Source organism: Trichoplusia ni, chromosome 12 (assembly GCF_003590095.1).
Source record: "Trichoplusia ni isolate ovarian cell line Hi5 chromosome 12, tn1, whole genome shotgun sequence".
In the NCBI taxonomy this organism is placed as follows: Eukaryota; Metazoa; Arthropoda; class Insecta; order Lepidoptera; family Noctuidae; genus Trichoplusia; species Trichoplusia ni.
In genome coordinates this window covers 8,514,370-8,531,316 of record NC_039489.1, presented here as the reverse complement: position 1 = coordinate 8,531,316, position 16,947 = coordinate 8,514,370, and the positions used below count along the sequence as shown (strand labels likewise).

At 35.3% G+C, this 16,947-nt stretch overlaps 1 protein-coding gene across 1 annotated transcript in view; it reads left to right on the top strand.

Moving 5' to 3' along the window:
• Window positions 1-3,799: 3,799 nt before the first annotated feature.
• LOC113499302 (dopamine receptor 2) overlaps window positions 3,800-16,947 on the top strand; it is a 39,907-nt gene continuing 26,759 nt past the window's right edge. Inside the window, exon 1 of the mRNA XM_026879724.1 lies at window positions 3,800-5,223. Coding sequence (XP_026735525.1) covers window positions 3,965-5,223 — 1,259 coding nt within the window. The 5' untranslated portion in view covers window positions 3,800-3,964. The remainder of the gene's footprint in view (window positions 5,224-16,947) is intronic.

Here is a 16,947-nt window from a genome sequence, read left to right as displayed (position 1 = left end):
TGCGGACGAACAAAAAAACTATTTGTATTTTGTATTAATCAGTATAAAAACAAACAGACATTCAAATAAATACTAAACCTAGTTCCAAATCTTGATATCACATAATCAATAGTTGAGCAAGAACTATTAGCAAAACTATTATTAATTAATCGAAAACTAGGCGAGACATAGCTCTCAACGTAGAGTACCATCATTAAGGCATAAACTTAAGACTGCATAACTCGTATTGTATGAATCCTTCTTTTATTAACCATGTTTACAATGTAAATGTCCCATTTGATTATAAGCAGGATATCCGCGTGTAACGGTTCAACTAAGTTTGAATGTTTAAACTTGTTGACATATCTAACACGCTTCGCCAATTTTGTTAGAGGGTGAATTTTATTGGGGAAAACGTAAATCGAGATGTTACTGTGCACGATACATTTGAAATCTCATTTTGTTAAAGCATTTCGACATAGCCGTGGAATTGGCCACGAGAAATAGAAACAGCGACACCTTTGATAAGATTATTCCAAATGTTGTAATAAAAAAATATCTTGAGGGTGAGTTGTTGCTAAACTGATTCTAAAATGTCCTTAAACACAAAAACCTAAAAGAGTTCGTCTTCCATGAGTATGAGTATATAATTCTACAATATTACAGAAAATAAGATAAAAAAAATCCGACGATAAAAAATCAGCCCCTACAACTTTGAAACCGATTTTTATCAAACACGTGTAAGAAAAATTCCACATAATTCACCATTGATAAAAAAATCGCTCAATCAAAAGACCACCAACTTATAACACTTATCTTTATGCGTCGGGTGTTAAAAAAGAAATCCGTTAGTAGACTCGTTCATTTCTACCAGACTTTCATGAGTCAACACTCGCATATTATGGTCTCCGGAAAATAGCAAAAAAGAATAAATGTTCTCAGATAAAATCTGCCTGAACCCAGTTTTATCAGTCTTGCATATTAGTCACGACAATCCAGTCTTGTAACGGTATCAGATTAATGAATTCTGGAAAGGTCTAATGAGTTCAGATTACGTTCCGTTGAGGATTAAAGCTTGATGGGAACTAAAGGAATACGAGAACCGTTTACAAAGACCTTACTAGAAGACCACTATTGAAAGTGTTCATTACATAAATATTATAAGGATGGAGATTTTTTATTTGGATTACATTGTTTGTACAATGGGGAAGTTGATAGGGTATTCAAATTTAAATCATATATTAAATACATAGAAATCGTCAGTGAATAAAAATACACGTTGATTTTTTAGTCGTCTTACAAAAGGAGCCCAGTTCATGTATCCGACGTAAAATACCCCTAGGCACTATTATTATTTTTTTATCATTAACTAAGATAATAAGTATGAAGAAAAATTAAACAAGAGAAATCTGAAATATACTCTTAAAAATGATAAAAACGCCGCCACCCGCGCCCCTCACCATTGTTAAAAACTCGGACCGCGCTCGCAACAGAGCTGTGTTTCTAAAACACTACGAACTGCATCATAATATTGAATAAAAATTGCATTTTAAATTTATTCAAATCTCATAAATACCTATTTTTTTATCATGAACGTGTTTTAGTCATTGGATACATGAACTGGGCTGGACAATTCGAACATCTTACAGCTGTGCACAAGCCCCGTTTCGTACAGGGAAGTTTTTTGAACCTATCCGTCAATGAAACAACTTGCATCTAACTGCTAGCTAAATATTTTACTTTCTCTGTAGAATAGAAATTGAAATAGATAAAGAAGGTTACATTTTATTCAAATCCTGGCAGGTTCGTGGCATAACTTGTAGCCGAAAGTAATGGTATTATCATGATTGTATCTTTGCGAATTACAAGAAATAATACATATTAATATTTCAGTCTATCCCTACCTGAAGTAACACTGCGATAATATACTTTTTTTTAGAGTCGGTCCTGTGTTTAGTTATTATGCCTTGTAGGGCTCGATTAATGTATCGCCATTTATACTTCATTGGTTTTGTTAATCTCGGCTCGAGTTAATGGCCTAGACCGAAATTGCGGCTTGAATAAGTTAGGATCAGTTAGAACACGTATAGGGTTGTTTCTTTATTGAAAATCAGGCTTGCTTTAGTCTAATTGATAGTTAATCTTGTGCCTAGCTACTACTTGAGACCAATCCTGAAATATTTTTGGTTCTGAAACGTTGCATTATTTCTTAAACATACACAAAATGAAAAGTTTTTATAAAAAATCACTTTTCATTCCTTCTCCTCATTGCGAAATCTAAAAGTATTTTTAAAGCATGTAATAAATTGTTTTAAATCCTTTAAGCCTTTTTTATTTATTTGAAACTAATTCTGTAGCATATCTAAATTGTCAAAGCCAGCAACCGCCGAAAAGCCGAAAAGCTTAGCACCATTGAGTTTTATAAAGAACCACCATTTTTTTAAAGCCGATAAAAAGGTGAAGCACATCAAAACAATTGCAATGCTTCCAGTGTTTTAAACTATTGATATATCTCTTAAACAGTCCGATACATACCATAAGCATATTTAAAAACTTCCAAATAGATCACAGAGATGAATATAGCTACTGAAAATAACTTTTTCCGTCCTACTGACCTGAGTTTAATTGTTCTCCCAACGGCAAAATAATTTGGAAGAAATAACTAAAACATTCATTAAATGAAGCCTTGTAAACCAAAACAAAGATAAAAAAGCAGCCTGTATAAAAAAAAATGAGTTATGATTTAATATAATTTTTGTGAACACTCTGTAACTCGTAAATTGTCAATTAGAAGTTTATGATGATATTTGAGTTTCGAAAACAAATTGAACAAAATCGAATAACTTAAATACGAGAAAGAAATAATGTTTTTGAATAATGTGCTTGTTAAAAACTCGCATGTTTCTAGAAGTTGAAAGGATAAGTACCAGACATAGTTTGTTGTGCTTCGTTGTAAGCGAACAACGAACTTGCATTGTTATGCCCTGAGGGCAATGTGTTACGCTCTCGTTTTAATGCACAATTTTTCTCTATTCGTACATTTGTAAACCTTATTCAGCCTTTTTGTTGTTATTCTCCAAAAAGCTTTTTGGGCACACAATATATTTTATCATGAAATGACTAATTGATATCAGCAATATTACCTAAATACCACCGAAATCTATTTTAACAGATCTGATAATTAAAAGTATGTTATACAAAGCCTCCATAAATAAACAAAGGCTCCAAATATGTTTGAGCTATTTATATAAAACGAAATTGAACGCTCTGATCAATTTAAGCATTCGCGTAATGCCAGTGTTTTCATGCCATGCGTAACTGAAACCCACCTGTTCATTTACACTTCACGGGATGACTCAAGCTACGAGTTAAAGTAAAGTTTGGGAGGGCTGGGGGGAGAGGGGCCGGGGGGGCGGTGGCGCTGTTCAGGCGCCCTCATGTGGACGGACCTCTCACGGCCCACGGCACACAATTCGTTTGATCTCGCCAGTTGCTCTGAGCGCTATTTATGTCCCAGCAAGGCCACCTGTCGATGATGACGCTACGAGTATACACGTGACTATCACCCTCGTGGCAATGACATAGCTAACGAAAACAATCGCTTTGTTAATTTTTCCAAATATACTTTATAGTTAAAGTAATATATTGTAATATATTATCATTACTACTATCATTATTACTGCTCTTAAAACAAAAATAGACTTTAATGTTAAATTCTTTATCCAAAGTCACAATGTTAGAAAATAAACGTCGAATGACCTGTGCCATAATTTCTCCTAAAATAAACTCATTTTTCCTTTTTTGTTCCAGACGTGGCTAATCGTATCTGCAGGCTACAAAAATATGCCAACGAAACATGTGCCAGAAATTAGAATACTGGAATACAATGCCTGCCAAAAACGTAATCTCGAAATGGCTGCGGGCGAAACAAGGGAAACATAAACACTCACCATGGCGCTAGCGAGCAAGTGACTATCGGAAAAATATGAACGCGACGGATCCGGATGTACTAGTGGCAAGAGGCCAACTGGACGTGCTGTACCGCGGCGCGGAGTACACGCTGGAGGGGGACCGCAGCGCCTACAACGGCGCGCTCGAGTTCAACGTCACCTTCGACAACGGCACCGGCTACAACATCTCCGCCGACTCCGAAGAGCCCTGGAACGACTACATCAAGCTCCTTCAAGACAGAGCTCTGCTTGTCGCCTTCCTGTTGCTGTTCTCGCTCACTACGGTGTTCGGCAACATGCTGGTGATCCTGGCCGTGGTGCGCGAGCGTTACCTGCATACGTCCACGAACTACTTCGTGACATCACTAGCAGTCGCAGATTGCTTGGTCGGTCTAGTGGTGATGCCTTTTTCGGCATTGTATGAAGTTTTAGAACACACGTGGTTTTTCGGTGTGGACTGGTGTGATGTGTGGCGGTCTCTAGACGTGTTGTTCAGTACGGCCTCAATATTGAACCTGTGTGTGATCTCTTTAGACCGGTATTGGGCCATAACGGACCCCATTACATATCCAATGCGTATGAGTGGACGGAAGGCCGCGTTCCTAATCGCGGCAGTGTGGGTGTGTTCAGGTGCGATATCGTTCCCCGCGATCGCGTGGTGGCGTGCAGTGCGTGTAGAAGAAGTGCCAGATTACAAATGTCCATTCACGGAAAACTTAGAGTACATCATATTTTCATCAACAATATCGTTTTATTTGCCTCTGTTTGTGATGGTGTTCACTTATTATCGTATATATCGCGCGGCAACTATACAGACGCGGTCGCTTAAAATCGGTACTAAGCAAGTGATGAGACCTAGTGGTGAGTTAGAGTTGACGTTGAGGATTCATAGAGGAGGCACAGTGCGGCAGCGGAGCGACGCTTGCCACGGCGTGTGTACTCCGGAGGAGGCGGACCAGGAGCCGCTGACCGCACTGCAGAACAACGGTCTATCTCGATCCTCGACGCGACTGACAAACGTCACGCACGGGAAACATTTGCCGAAAAACTTTTCACTGTCCCGTAAACTCGCGAAGTTCGCCAAAGAAAAAAAGGCAGCAAAAACTCTAGGTATAGTGATGGGTGTGTTCATTGTGTGTTGGTTGCCGTTCTTCGTGGTGAACCTGCTGTCGGGGATCTGCTCGGCGTGCATAGCGCACGAGGAGATCGTGAACGTGGTGGTCACGTGGCTCGGCTGGGTTAACTCTTCCATGAACCCGGTCATCTACGCGTGTTGGAGCAGAGATTTTAGGAGGTAAGTATTTATTTCATTGCTTTAGTTTTTATTTTTTATTATATATATACATCCAAGGCACAACAGTAAAAAATATAAATTACAAAATTTTAGCAATAAAAACAAAAGTTAAATTAAATTAAAATACAAAATATAATTATAGAACATGAAGTTAAGAGATGAAATAACATTAAAACATTTTGTACCGAAGTCATAGGCGTGCATCTTTCATTATCAGTCTTAAGCAGTCCGAAACCATTTTATACGCACTAGTTTTTTAAGGTCAACATAGCACCAACACATTTCACATTCGTGTGAACCAATAAATAGTTTCAATTATCCGGACCTGTCAGTTTAGGCATCGCGCTACTAGATAATATAAATTCCGCTGTGATCGTTTGTTACCGGGAAACTAGGTAATAATCCAACGTTACAAATAATGCCATTCAACTGTCCGATCTAACGCGCAGATTTAATGATGCTCTATTTGATTCGGTAATTTAAATCGAATAAACGAACTTTACATTTAAAGTTTAAACATAAAGTGTATGTTTGATGGAACTGTTTGTCAGGGAATACAACAGGAAAATATACTATGTTATTAAAGCCGTGATATGTATGAAAGACTGTAAACATTTTATTATCAAAGTTTCACTTTCATTTAAAGTGGAATATCTATGAAACTTCTCATGACCCATTTACATGATCCATTGAGAGCTGGGTTTATGACGAGCAGATGAAAACTGTTCTCTTTATTGTCAGAAAAAAATAAAAGTATGATTTTCTCGAACATAATAAAATTTAAAGTTTCTAAAGCATTATTTCCTATACAATAAGTGTTTTAACCGATGTAGAAAACACATTGCTTAAAGATATTATTATTTTGTGACGACAAATGTATAGACTATAGTCTTTTAAGCACTTAGTAAAAAGTAATATACTAAGATTAATTTAATTGATGACCAAAAATAAACACAATCTCAAATAATAGGTTTTTGACAGTGGTTTCTTGTTCTGATCTGCAGAAAAAAAAATACAAGCTACAAATTTCCAAAATGTTCCCGAAGGAAACAAAGCCCACATGGTAAGCGTAAGTTCACAAGTTCACCAGCACTTGGCCAGTTTAATTGAAGCTGTAACAACAGAGAGACCGGCACAGGTCGTTAACTGTATACACTGCCCGGCGGAGTAGTAACCGAGGGCCGAACGCTTGATTAAGCCTTTTCTGGAAGGAAACTAATTCTAGAAAATCTTGTTACCCGCAAATGCAAGTTGGCTATTAGGACCCAAACATATTCTAGGGAAGATGGATCTTGTTTCGGTATAAGTACTGATATTTTTATCAGTAGCTCATCGTACTAAAGTACTGCTAATTTTAATTAAAGACCGATGTTTTCCAGCAGTTTAGGTAGTTGTTATATTCCTAGTCTTAGTGGCTTCTTAGGCTTACGCGAATGTTAGACAATAAAATAAAACTACTTTTAAGGCTTTTATCGCGGTTTAATTTTAGATTTTAGTTCCCGACGCTTCGACACCTTTGCAGGTAAAACCGCGATAAAATCCGTAAAAGTAGATTTATTTCAATTTCTAGTCTTATTTTTTTTTAAACCTATTCCCCTCTATATATTTATAGTTGTTTAAACATAAGTGTCAATTAAATGGGATTTGCGGTATAACGCGTGAATATCCAATCATGTGCACGATTGTAACGCGGCCATAACTCATGTTCACTGATAACGATACAAATGGACGCCGATTAAAGTTTAAACCAGTTCATAAAACAACGATTTTGAGAATACAATACGAAGTTTACTTTGCACAGTACTGATACAGCAATGTGGTTTTTATTATACAGTCTGAAAGGTCCATGTTGTGAAAGTTGATTCTAAGTTCGATACTAGACCAAGTTCCTCGTTTTTTACATTCAATCCAATCTGTAATTTATATTGGATTGATTCAATGTGTATTTTAAATTGTTTGATCCATTAGACAAAAAAGAAACTTATTTGACTATGGAACATAGCTTAAAAGAAAGTTTAAAATGCCAATTTGAAGTTATGAAAACAGTTATCTCTTGAATACATAACAATACCCCTTATGTCACCAATTTCACATTCAATATCAAACTGTTTATATATTTTTATAACTTCATGTGTTACATACATAAAATATCAATTACTGTTAATCAAAATATAAACAAAGACAAATCAACCAAACAAAAATTAATTTCTCACAAATAGGCCTTGTCATAAAGAGCCCTTAATCAATCATTAATTCAATATTTTCCTCAAAACGAATCAATTAACCTCATATTTCCCTATTCATATTCACAAGCCATTCATAAAGAAAATGTATGAATAAATTAGTATAACTGATTGGATGTAGAAAGAAACCATTACCGGGTTGACGAGGTATAATCAAGCCCACGTCACTGGCAGCAAAGATTTATGACAATACGCCATTTTGAAAAGAAAAATAAATTCGTTCGTAAACACTTCTATATCTTGGAAATACTGAACTGATTTGATGAGCCTTGAACTAATGCTTAAGATATTTAAGTAGAATAAGCTGGAATTCGTTACTTTGGAAATGTGCATGTTATTAGTTCTCAAGATTAGATATCTTTTTCAAAAATACAAAATATGCCACTCATTCGGGATGCGCCTCCTGAATCACCATCACCTCCAAAGATCTCCAAGAACATGCGGCTCTCTTACAATTTAGACTCATGCCAGAATCGGGTGTAACTGGAATCCGACCCCAATATAGCTAAGAAAAACAATGAAGGCATGTGACTTGCAAACCATTTTTTAATTTAAGTACAACCGACTCCAGAAAAAAACGATTATTAATCTTACTGCGTTGACATACGGTGCTTGCTGTACCAGCGACCCTTCAGAACAAGGGGTGACCTAGTTAATAGCGCCAGTCACTGGCCGCCAGTGACGCGCACTTAACTTCGACTTAACCGGACTAAGTGCGTTGTAACTGCAATTGTAAGGAGCAAACAGCGGAATGAAATTAAATACGGCTGAGTTTTTATTTAAGTGTTTCTTTTATCACTCTGAATTGATTGCAAAGGAATTATTTTTTAATTATGAAAAGTTATTTTAGGACTTGGAAATTATTTTGGAACTATGTATTTATAACTGGAAGGGGTCAATGGATACTGAGTGAGATTGGCCTTTGTTCAGGAGCAAGTCTGCAAAAAAGGAAAAGTATTATGCAGTAGGAAAATGTAGCAAATCTCGTATATCTACGATTAACTTAAATAAATATCAAGAATCATCTCTTTTCAACAATTAATAAAACTACTGAAAAAGTATTCAAAACAAAATACAAACTGCATAACAGTTTCATGAAAAATATAACAGAAGCGAGAGCATTATGAGCAAAAATATTGTTTCCTTGAAAACAAACACAATAAAGTTTTAAAACGTGGTCAATTATTGCATCCAGCCAGCCACCGCTCGAATTAACTTAGTTTACTTTGCCTCTATTGAAAATGTTCAATGCCTGTACCATGAGCTATAACGCGGAACTGTGGCCTTTGTGGAAGCGAGATAGTATTCTATACTGAGTATAGCGTCGTCCTGTTCCAACAACTGCAAGTTCTGATTTGTGTCCAGATGGTAAGCAGTTAAGCACGCAGAAACATGGTCGCGTGGAGTGGAAGTGAATTTAAAAAGTTTTGTTATGTTAGAACGGTTTATAGACGTTGAACTTATTCCTTATAGGATAAGCGACAAACATGCATTGGGAAGTAAATGGATTGTCGTCACGAACTAAATTAAGGCGTATTTCGAATGGTGCATGCTTAAGAACTTCCAAAAATAAATCCTTCGATTACAGTGCAAATTGTATACCACTAGGTACACATTTACACATGTTGGTATTTAAATCATAACAAAACAATCGTCTTATATTTTTTTTTTAATCTTGAGCTGTTGTAATTTGTCAGTTGTTATAACTAATCTCCTCATGTTATACCCAGTAAAATGGACTGTAATGATGCTTAAAAAGTCGTTAAATGAAAAATACCATGTTTAATCTGAACCTGAAATTTCTTTAAGGTAATGTCGACTCAGTTTTGAATTAGATAAATCAGAAATCATCGTCATCATCATTGAAAAACTAACTAAGTAATATTTGTTTTTAGATCCTTTTTCACTTTCCCTGATCAGTAAAAAAAAATTGGTTAATCTTTTTATTACCATGACTAACCTTTCATACTTACATTATTTAATACCAGGTCCTTATGATCTAAAACCACAAGGATCCCACAAATTACTTTCCACAGAGATTTAATTAATATAACGTTGTGTAGACCTAATGAAAACTTTTTCTTTCCCCGAATTTCACTGGAGTTGATACTATACGCTTTGTAGGCGCTTCTTGGTATACAAGCAGGTTGTAAAAAATGGCTGACATGTTATTTTTAAATTCATATTACATTATGTTTATTTTAACTAGATTATGTTTTAATATTATTATGAGATACTCATCTTTTTTTTGTTTTGCTTCTGCTAAGGATATATTATTTCGATATCTCGTATATGTTTGGTTTCTATTCTTGTAATGCTATTTGCTTTTATAATTATCTTCTTGAATTCTTACGAAACGTATATTGTCTGAATTTATAGTTTTCTTTTTGGTTTTAGCTTTGGCAGGGATGCAACTTTTAACAAATGCACCCTTATATCTATGCACATTAAATCTATTTTAGGTCTCTTCACTTATAAAATGTGATTGTCCCTCAGTACAACACAAAGGTTTGAGATTGATGACGCTGTTACTATCGCGCCCCATTGCGTGATCCTCAACATTATTCGGATATGTTTAAACTTCATATATAATTAGCCAGCGCCATAGATAATGAGCCTCATTAGCAAAACTAATATGGGAAACATCTAAAATAATTTCAAAGCTTAATTTCTATCAAAACAGGCCAAAAATAAAATTGTTAAAACAACTTAAATCACAAAAATCAGGACACAAAAGCAATAGAAACGAATTTCGTTATGCTAACAAAACCGTTTGCTATTAGCAGTCTTTTCAAATATTTAAACAAGCCTTTTTTACGATTATTGCGCAATTTAATTTTATTCAAAACATCTGACTGCTGTCCAAATCCCAATCAGCAGATTAAACAGTACCTGTACTGTGTGATCTAAGCAAGACTGTTTCTGTTGTGTGAGCGGGACAGCGTTATCTATTCGTATAGTGACATCTCGCTTCCACATCGACGTCCGCCTTACTTCAAGGCCTCATGGTAAGTGGTTAGGTCTGTTTATTTAAGAGATCGCAAGGACAGTAACATTTACATTCATACTGGTTTTATTGTAAGAGATTTGCCTTCAGAATCTTTATTGGCCATACTGACCGCCCTCACTATTTTATGTTAGTAGATACTAGAGAGCAATATCTGGCGTCAAGCCAGCTTTTATTAAATAAACAGAACCCTTTTTCTTCTGTTTTTGAATATGATAAAGTTTCTTCTTATGCGTCTTAGTTTTGGTTTACCTAACTCTTGTAATTTTTACAGAAATCTCGATAACTATAAGATTAGTAATTTTCGTCTTTCTGCTAATAAGTATCGTGGATAAAAATGTTAGTAAATTAATGGTGGGATTTAAGGCTGTTGACATAATTGTTGAATATCTTTACACCTTAAAATTAATACCGTACTCTTAGATTATTGCAACACGTTGTGTCAAAAATTAAAAACAAACTCCATACCGATTTTAAACTGACAACAAAATCTGATTTGAATACGACCTTCATAGTTCGTTCTCCACAACACATAAAATCAAACTATCCCAGACGTTCAACAACAAGAATTAAATCAATCCATGTTCTAATAGGCCTGTTTAATTCTACAACACAACCCGCAAAACCTCTTATCGAACCGCTCTCAAAGTCACAGTTTACGAAACATTACCTATATCCAAATTAATTCAAACTAAATTTTGTAGGTCGGAATTCGCGGGGATCGTAAAACCCAGCGGATTTATTGTTTTCTACGTTCAATTTCTGTAGCTTTATTAATTCCGCCAGAATCACGTCAGCCAGCAGACAATTTAGATAAATTAATGTCCCGTGCCTGTCTTTTAGTAACCTTTGCCATTATTGAATACCTTGGCCTTAATATTTGGTTTAAATGTACTCTTGACAAATAATCAAAAATAATTTTGGTAAGAAGTCAATTCGTATTATTTGATTTTTTTTAGTTCTCCAGACGCATAATGTTGACGACTTGGACTCGCAGTATTATCTCTATTATTAAAATTAAATAAAAACCGTCAAGTGTGAGTCGGACTCCTGGCGCCTGACAGTTCAAGCCAAATAGGCTAAGGAAAAACATGCATTCAAAAAAATGCAGCCCTTTATTTTATAACCGCACCAATCGCTGCTTTACCTAGATTTTTATTTTAGCTATTAATTCTTATAGCAACAATTCATCATTTGTGACAAATTTGAAGTCCAGAAAACAGAAAAATACATAACAATTATTAGATACTACACGAAGGAAATTAAAATGAAAGTCGTCCTCCCTAATGTTTCATAAACAATTACAATAACATCAATTTACCCCTTACCATCTAGTTTTAATTTCCAAGGATAACTTGTTTAGATCAATATTGTAGGTCAAGAGGTATTAAGACGGCTTCAAACAACAACAGAATCCGATCAAGTTGAGTCGGTATCGGACAGTAACAACGTAAACAAGGCCCCAAACTAACTGTAAAACAATATTATGTAAATAATCTATATCTACGAAATAGTTAACTCCTGACTAGTCTTGGCATTTATCTTAGTTGACCATCCAAAAGGGCTGGCTAGAGCCATACAGAATAAATACCCCGACTACTTATTTTAAAACAATATTTATTTGATACTTATTAAAATGAAAGAAAGAGTAAAAGCAGAACCTGAGACTTGGAATCGTGAATTGAACTATTTTGAACTATATTCAACTATTTTTGATATCAATTCATCTCCCAATGAGAGAGACTACATTAGAATAACCTTTTTTTTTTGTTAAGGCGGGGGAATCCTCATGGACACCCACTCCCTCGGGGGAAGAAACGGGTAGTGTCAGACTTTTACTGACTTAACCTGAACCGCCGTGCTACGTCATCAGCGTTTTTGTATCGGTGTATGGCAATGTGTTGCAATCCTTCATACACCGACCACGGCTTCCACCGGCCAGTAATGTGGGCCGGTAGGTCACTTTCTCGTGTTGTGTGGAGGCCGACGTGTAAAGAGCGTCGGCCTCTTCGCCTCATATTGGGACCGCATCCATAGCACCGAATGTGCCCCCCCGCCGTGGGTCCTTTACTCACATTAGAATAACCTACTAATAAAAGCGACTCTTTAGTCAATATGACCGTTATACCATAAGACCATTTTGAGCAGAAGGGAGTGTCACATCCATGTTTATTTCTTTACTTCTTTACCCTTCGTGTACCGGGGCCACGGCATCCCTTTCGGACAGTCCCGCTACCCGATAGATCAGCTCCAAAATACTCGTTAAAGTACTTGTTAAGTACAGTTTTAGAGTGTATTACTATAGTCGTAAAACCTAGCATTACTTGCATTGATTGCACGTGGAGAAAAGCCCTACCCTCTCATTTTATTAGCGCAAGGGCTTTCGTGTTCAATGAATGTTTTATGCCGCTACGTCATCATTATTCCCATTATATTAGCGGACAACGAACTCTTTGTAACGTCACTATCCACTAAAGAGCTAGGAATAATCCTTTCGAAAACAAAAGAACTATCTCAAGAGGTAATAGGATCTCTTTTGTTTCATAAGATCACGAGTATTACGTTACTCGTAGATGCTATTGGAGAATTGTAGTGGTGTGCGTGTAGAAAGAATTTAGTTAATACCGCAGAGTCCTGATAGAAAGAACATCGCAGAATTTAGAAAACATGCTGAATAAACCAAACGAATAAATGAGACTGTTCCTGACGCTCATGTTTTTGGACCCTGGTTGGATGTAGGATGTTTTTGGATTAATTGTTAGGATTATAAAAAACGAGTAAAATGTTTTACTTACCGAAATATCACGATTAGGTTTTAAGACTAGTCATCAATTTCATCCTTTCGAGTGACTTGTCACTGTAGTAATGACAATTAAGAAAGTTCGAAACATTCACATATCATTCAACTAACTGCTTACTAACCTCTTTCGGGTCGACTAATAGTCTTGAAAGACCGTGGTCACGAAAAGATATACCATATTCCGATATTCGGCCGGAACATTTAGAAAAATTCTACATAATCAACTAACAGGAAATAAGAAGTATCACAACAACAACACTAATCCGAACAAAACTCGAAGTAAAACCTCACTCGAGCGAGCCGCTAAGAACACAAAATGCTGGCCGATTACTTATTTTACTTAAATAGTTCTTTGAAAAGTAAATCGGTTAACGTTGAATCCCGATCGAGCTTAGTCTACAAGTTTAAGCAGATTATCGAGGCGTTCAGAATCGCCCAAGGCTCCCCGCTTTCCAAAGAGATTATGATTAATAGAATTTACGGCCTGTTTAATTAATCAAGAAAACATTGTCTTTCACCACAGAAATTATGCGTTGGAGATAAAATCGTAATTTACATGAAGCGTGGTAAAATGGCAGTGCCTCAGAGATGCTTGCAAGAAATTTAATTATCATTAATGAAAAAAAAAACTTAAAATTTAGGTCAAACTTCTAAATCTTTGAACAGAGGAACTATTTAAACTTTAGGAATTCCGAAACTTGTTTTAAGTGTGAGAGGATTTTTTTATTTTTTTTTATTTTGTACTTTTTATTTTATTTTTACAATATTTTATTTTGCATTCAATTTATGAGATTTGGGGCGATACGTAGTATGTGGTATGCAACCTTACTCAACGCAGCTAACCTAACTTATAATATGAGTTAATGTTAGTTCAAATGCTGTTTCTGTGTCATTTAAATGGTTACCTTTCTTCAAGGAAACCATGGTTTATCCCTAAAAAAATTATTACAAAACAAAATTCTGGTGACCCGCAATCAGGACTGAAATCCACAGAATGATCTAGGTACTTTCTATAATTGTTTTTGTAGAAAAAATTGTTCAATCACTAGGCAGAAACAGTATCACAGATTGAACGTTCATTTCCTTCATCCATGATACAGAAATGTTTTAAACACGCCTCGGGTACTTTCAACACTGTGTTTAGAATGTTTGTAATGAAACTCGAAAGTTTCCAACCAGTGAACAATTTACCCTTTCGAGGAACAAACATACAGACATCAAGCTTGTTCTTGATGTTCATATGTTCGCACGGAAGCATTTTGTGATGCAAATCTGTATTAATGTGCATGCCGCGTTGAACACGTGCTAATCTTGTATCGATCGAGAGCTAAGCATGTGTTGGTACAGCCAGCAATAAGCGTTCACACACACACAGACAAATATACATGGTTCCTGTTTACGATAAATTAAAATGACTGGATTTGGAATTTATTGGGACATCTTTTTGAACGACAATGTAAGTTTATAAACATGATCTTTGTTGGTATTACAAACATAATTTCTAACACTTTCACGTCAAAACTGATCTGATCTGAATCTGAACTGATTACAATAAAATTAAAGATGCAAATAGGCCATAACTTGCGTAAAGATATGAAATACTTTATGGCACTATAAAATTCAAGTCATAGTGTTCATAACCGAAATCTCACTAAAGTTGTTCCATCAATAATATGTGAAAAAGTTGATGGAGTTTAAACCAAAAATATGTACCTATCAAAACGCTATACTAAATTCTGACAATACAAACGGCTGATAAACGACGCAGTCAATTATGTACCAGCCGACAGCACAATGCATTCACAGCCCGATGATTGCTTTTCGCTTACAAATTGCATCAATTCGCATATTATCTCAAGTGAATGTGCGATACCGAAATCACGTCACGTGAAAGATTGCGCCGTACGATTTATTTATCGCCGGTTTAAAGTTATTTATATTTTTCGATGGCAATATTCGGGATGGTTTAATTAAACCGCTATTTTGAAATGAATTTTTTACAGCATATATGGTGAGTAATTTTGAGTTTATTTTTTTCAATTTTTTAACTAGTCATCTGGAATAATTGTAGACAAGATTATATCCTGGGATATGGAAAGTTATAAATACATTTATCTTAAGATTGTTCTTAAATTTATAGCTGTAGGCACTTCACACCTAAAAGTGTCAGAAACAGCATGCCCCTTGACCTTGACCTAAAAGGGAAAAAGAAGATACGTTTATGTTTAGGTTTAAAAAGCACATATACTGTGAGCCAAGTCTTTTCAAATTTTCTAACATGATGGGGAATATGCATGATTTTTTTTTTTTTTTTTTATATGTTTCTACTAGTTATTACATTACCAAACATACAAATATCACGTCCAAAATATAAACTATTATGTAAAAAATTAAATATTAAAATCGCGATCAATTTAAACGCGGCCATTTTGGCGCGCTTTCTCGTGACGTCACCATTACACGAGTTCGATGTCAACAGCAAAGTGATTGGTTTACAAAATTACCAAAAAATAAATAAAGTGAGTGAATATCGACTTAATTACCATGGATACAATACAATAACAATTATTCCTCCAAAAAGAAACCATACAAATAGCTTGTTGACAGCAGACGTCTCGTGTAAAACTGACGTCACGTTTTGTTCCACCAATAGTGTTGCGTTTCGAAAATTTGCGCGGTAATTTCAAAACAGCCACTTTTTGATGATTAAATTTCATTATTAAATTAAAATAAATTCTAAAAATAATTGTATAGTGTGTTTTCAGTAGCAATAAATATTACAAAAAAAAATATTTTGTCCATATTTAAGTCACGTGCATATTCCCCATTGAGTATTAAACTGGATTGATAGATGCGTTAATCTTGGAAATTTCTGACAGATTTTGGCAAGTCTTACAAAACCAACAAAATCAAATATTTAAATCTAAATTTCATAATCCTATCTGATTAAAATAAAGATAAAATTTAGAATGCTTGCTTGCTCCTTGCTATTCATAATATTGTCTCTATTATCATTGCGTCATGTAGTCATCTTTGTTAAACCAAAGTACTAGTTGTTACACGAGTTTAAAAAGGTCGGAAATTTATCCACATATTATAACAAAGACTTATGTTAGGAAGTATGTAGAGCTGGCGATCGTAATGTATTTTAAATTACATGAAAATTCCTATAAGCGTTTATAAAGATATACTGCTTGCATAAGGTTATGCCCTAGGTTAGTACGCGATGTCGGTGATCACGGCGAAAGATAGCCTTCTACAACGTTTTACCAAAATCGGTTCTATATTTTAGACGTAAAATCCTATTAGTCGTCTATCTATAACATTGATGAGGATTAATTTACTATTATTGAACAGTAGATATAATCCGTTCATTGCACAACATCGCTATTTACGTGGTATGTTTAGGCTAAACGTTTCATATACATATAGTACGGCTAAATCCTCACATTTTATTTTGACGATGTTCAAATTAAAGTAGTTCAATTGTGAAACCGCCAAGAGTGAATTGGGCTTGCGAGACAAACAGGCTAAATAAAACTTATACACATAAAAATTGGCAACAGATATAAATAAACTGCATATCTTTCAACTAGACACAGCCTTCTGACGGACAGATATACAAACAAACGCACAGACGCATACAGCAACCACCCTTTGGATACGAAACCCAA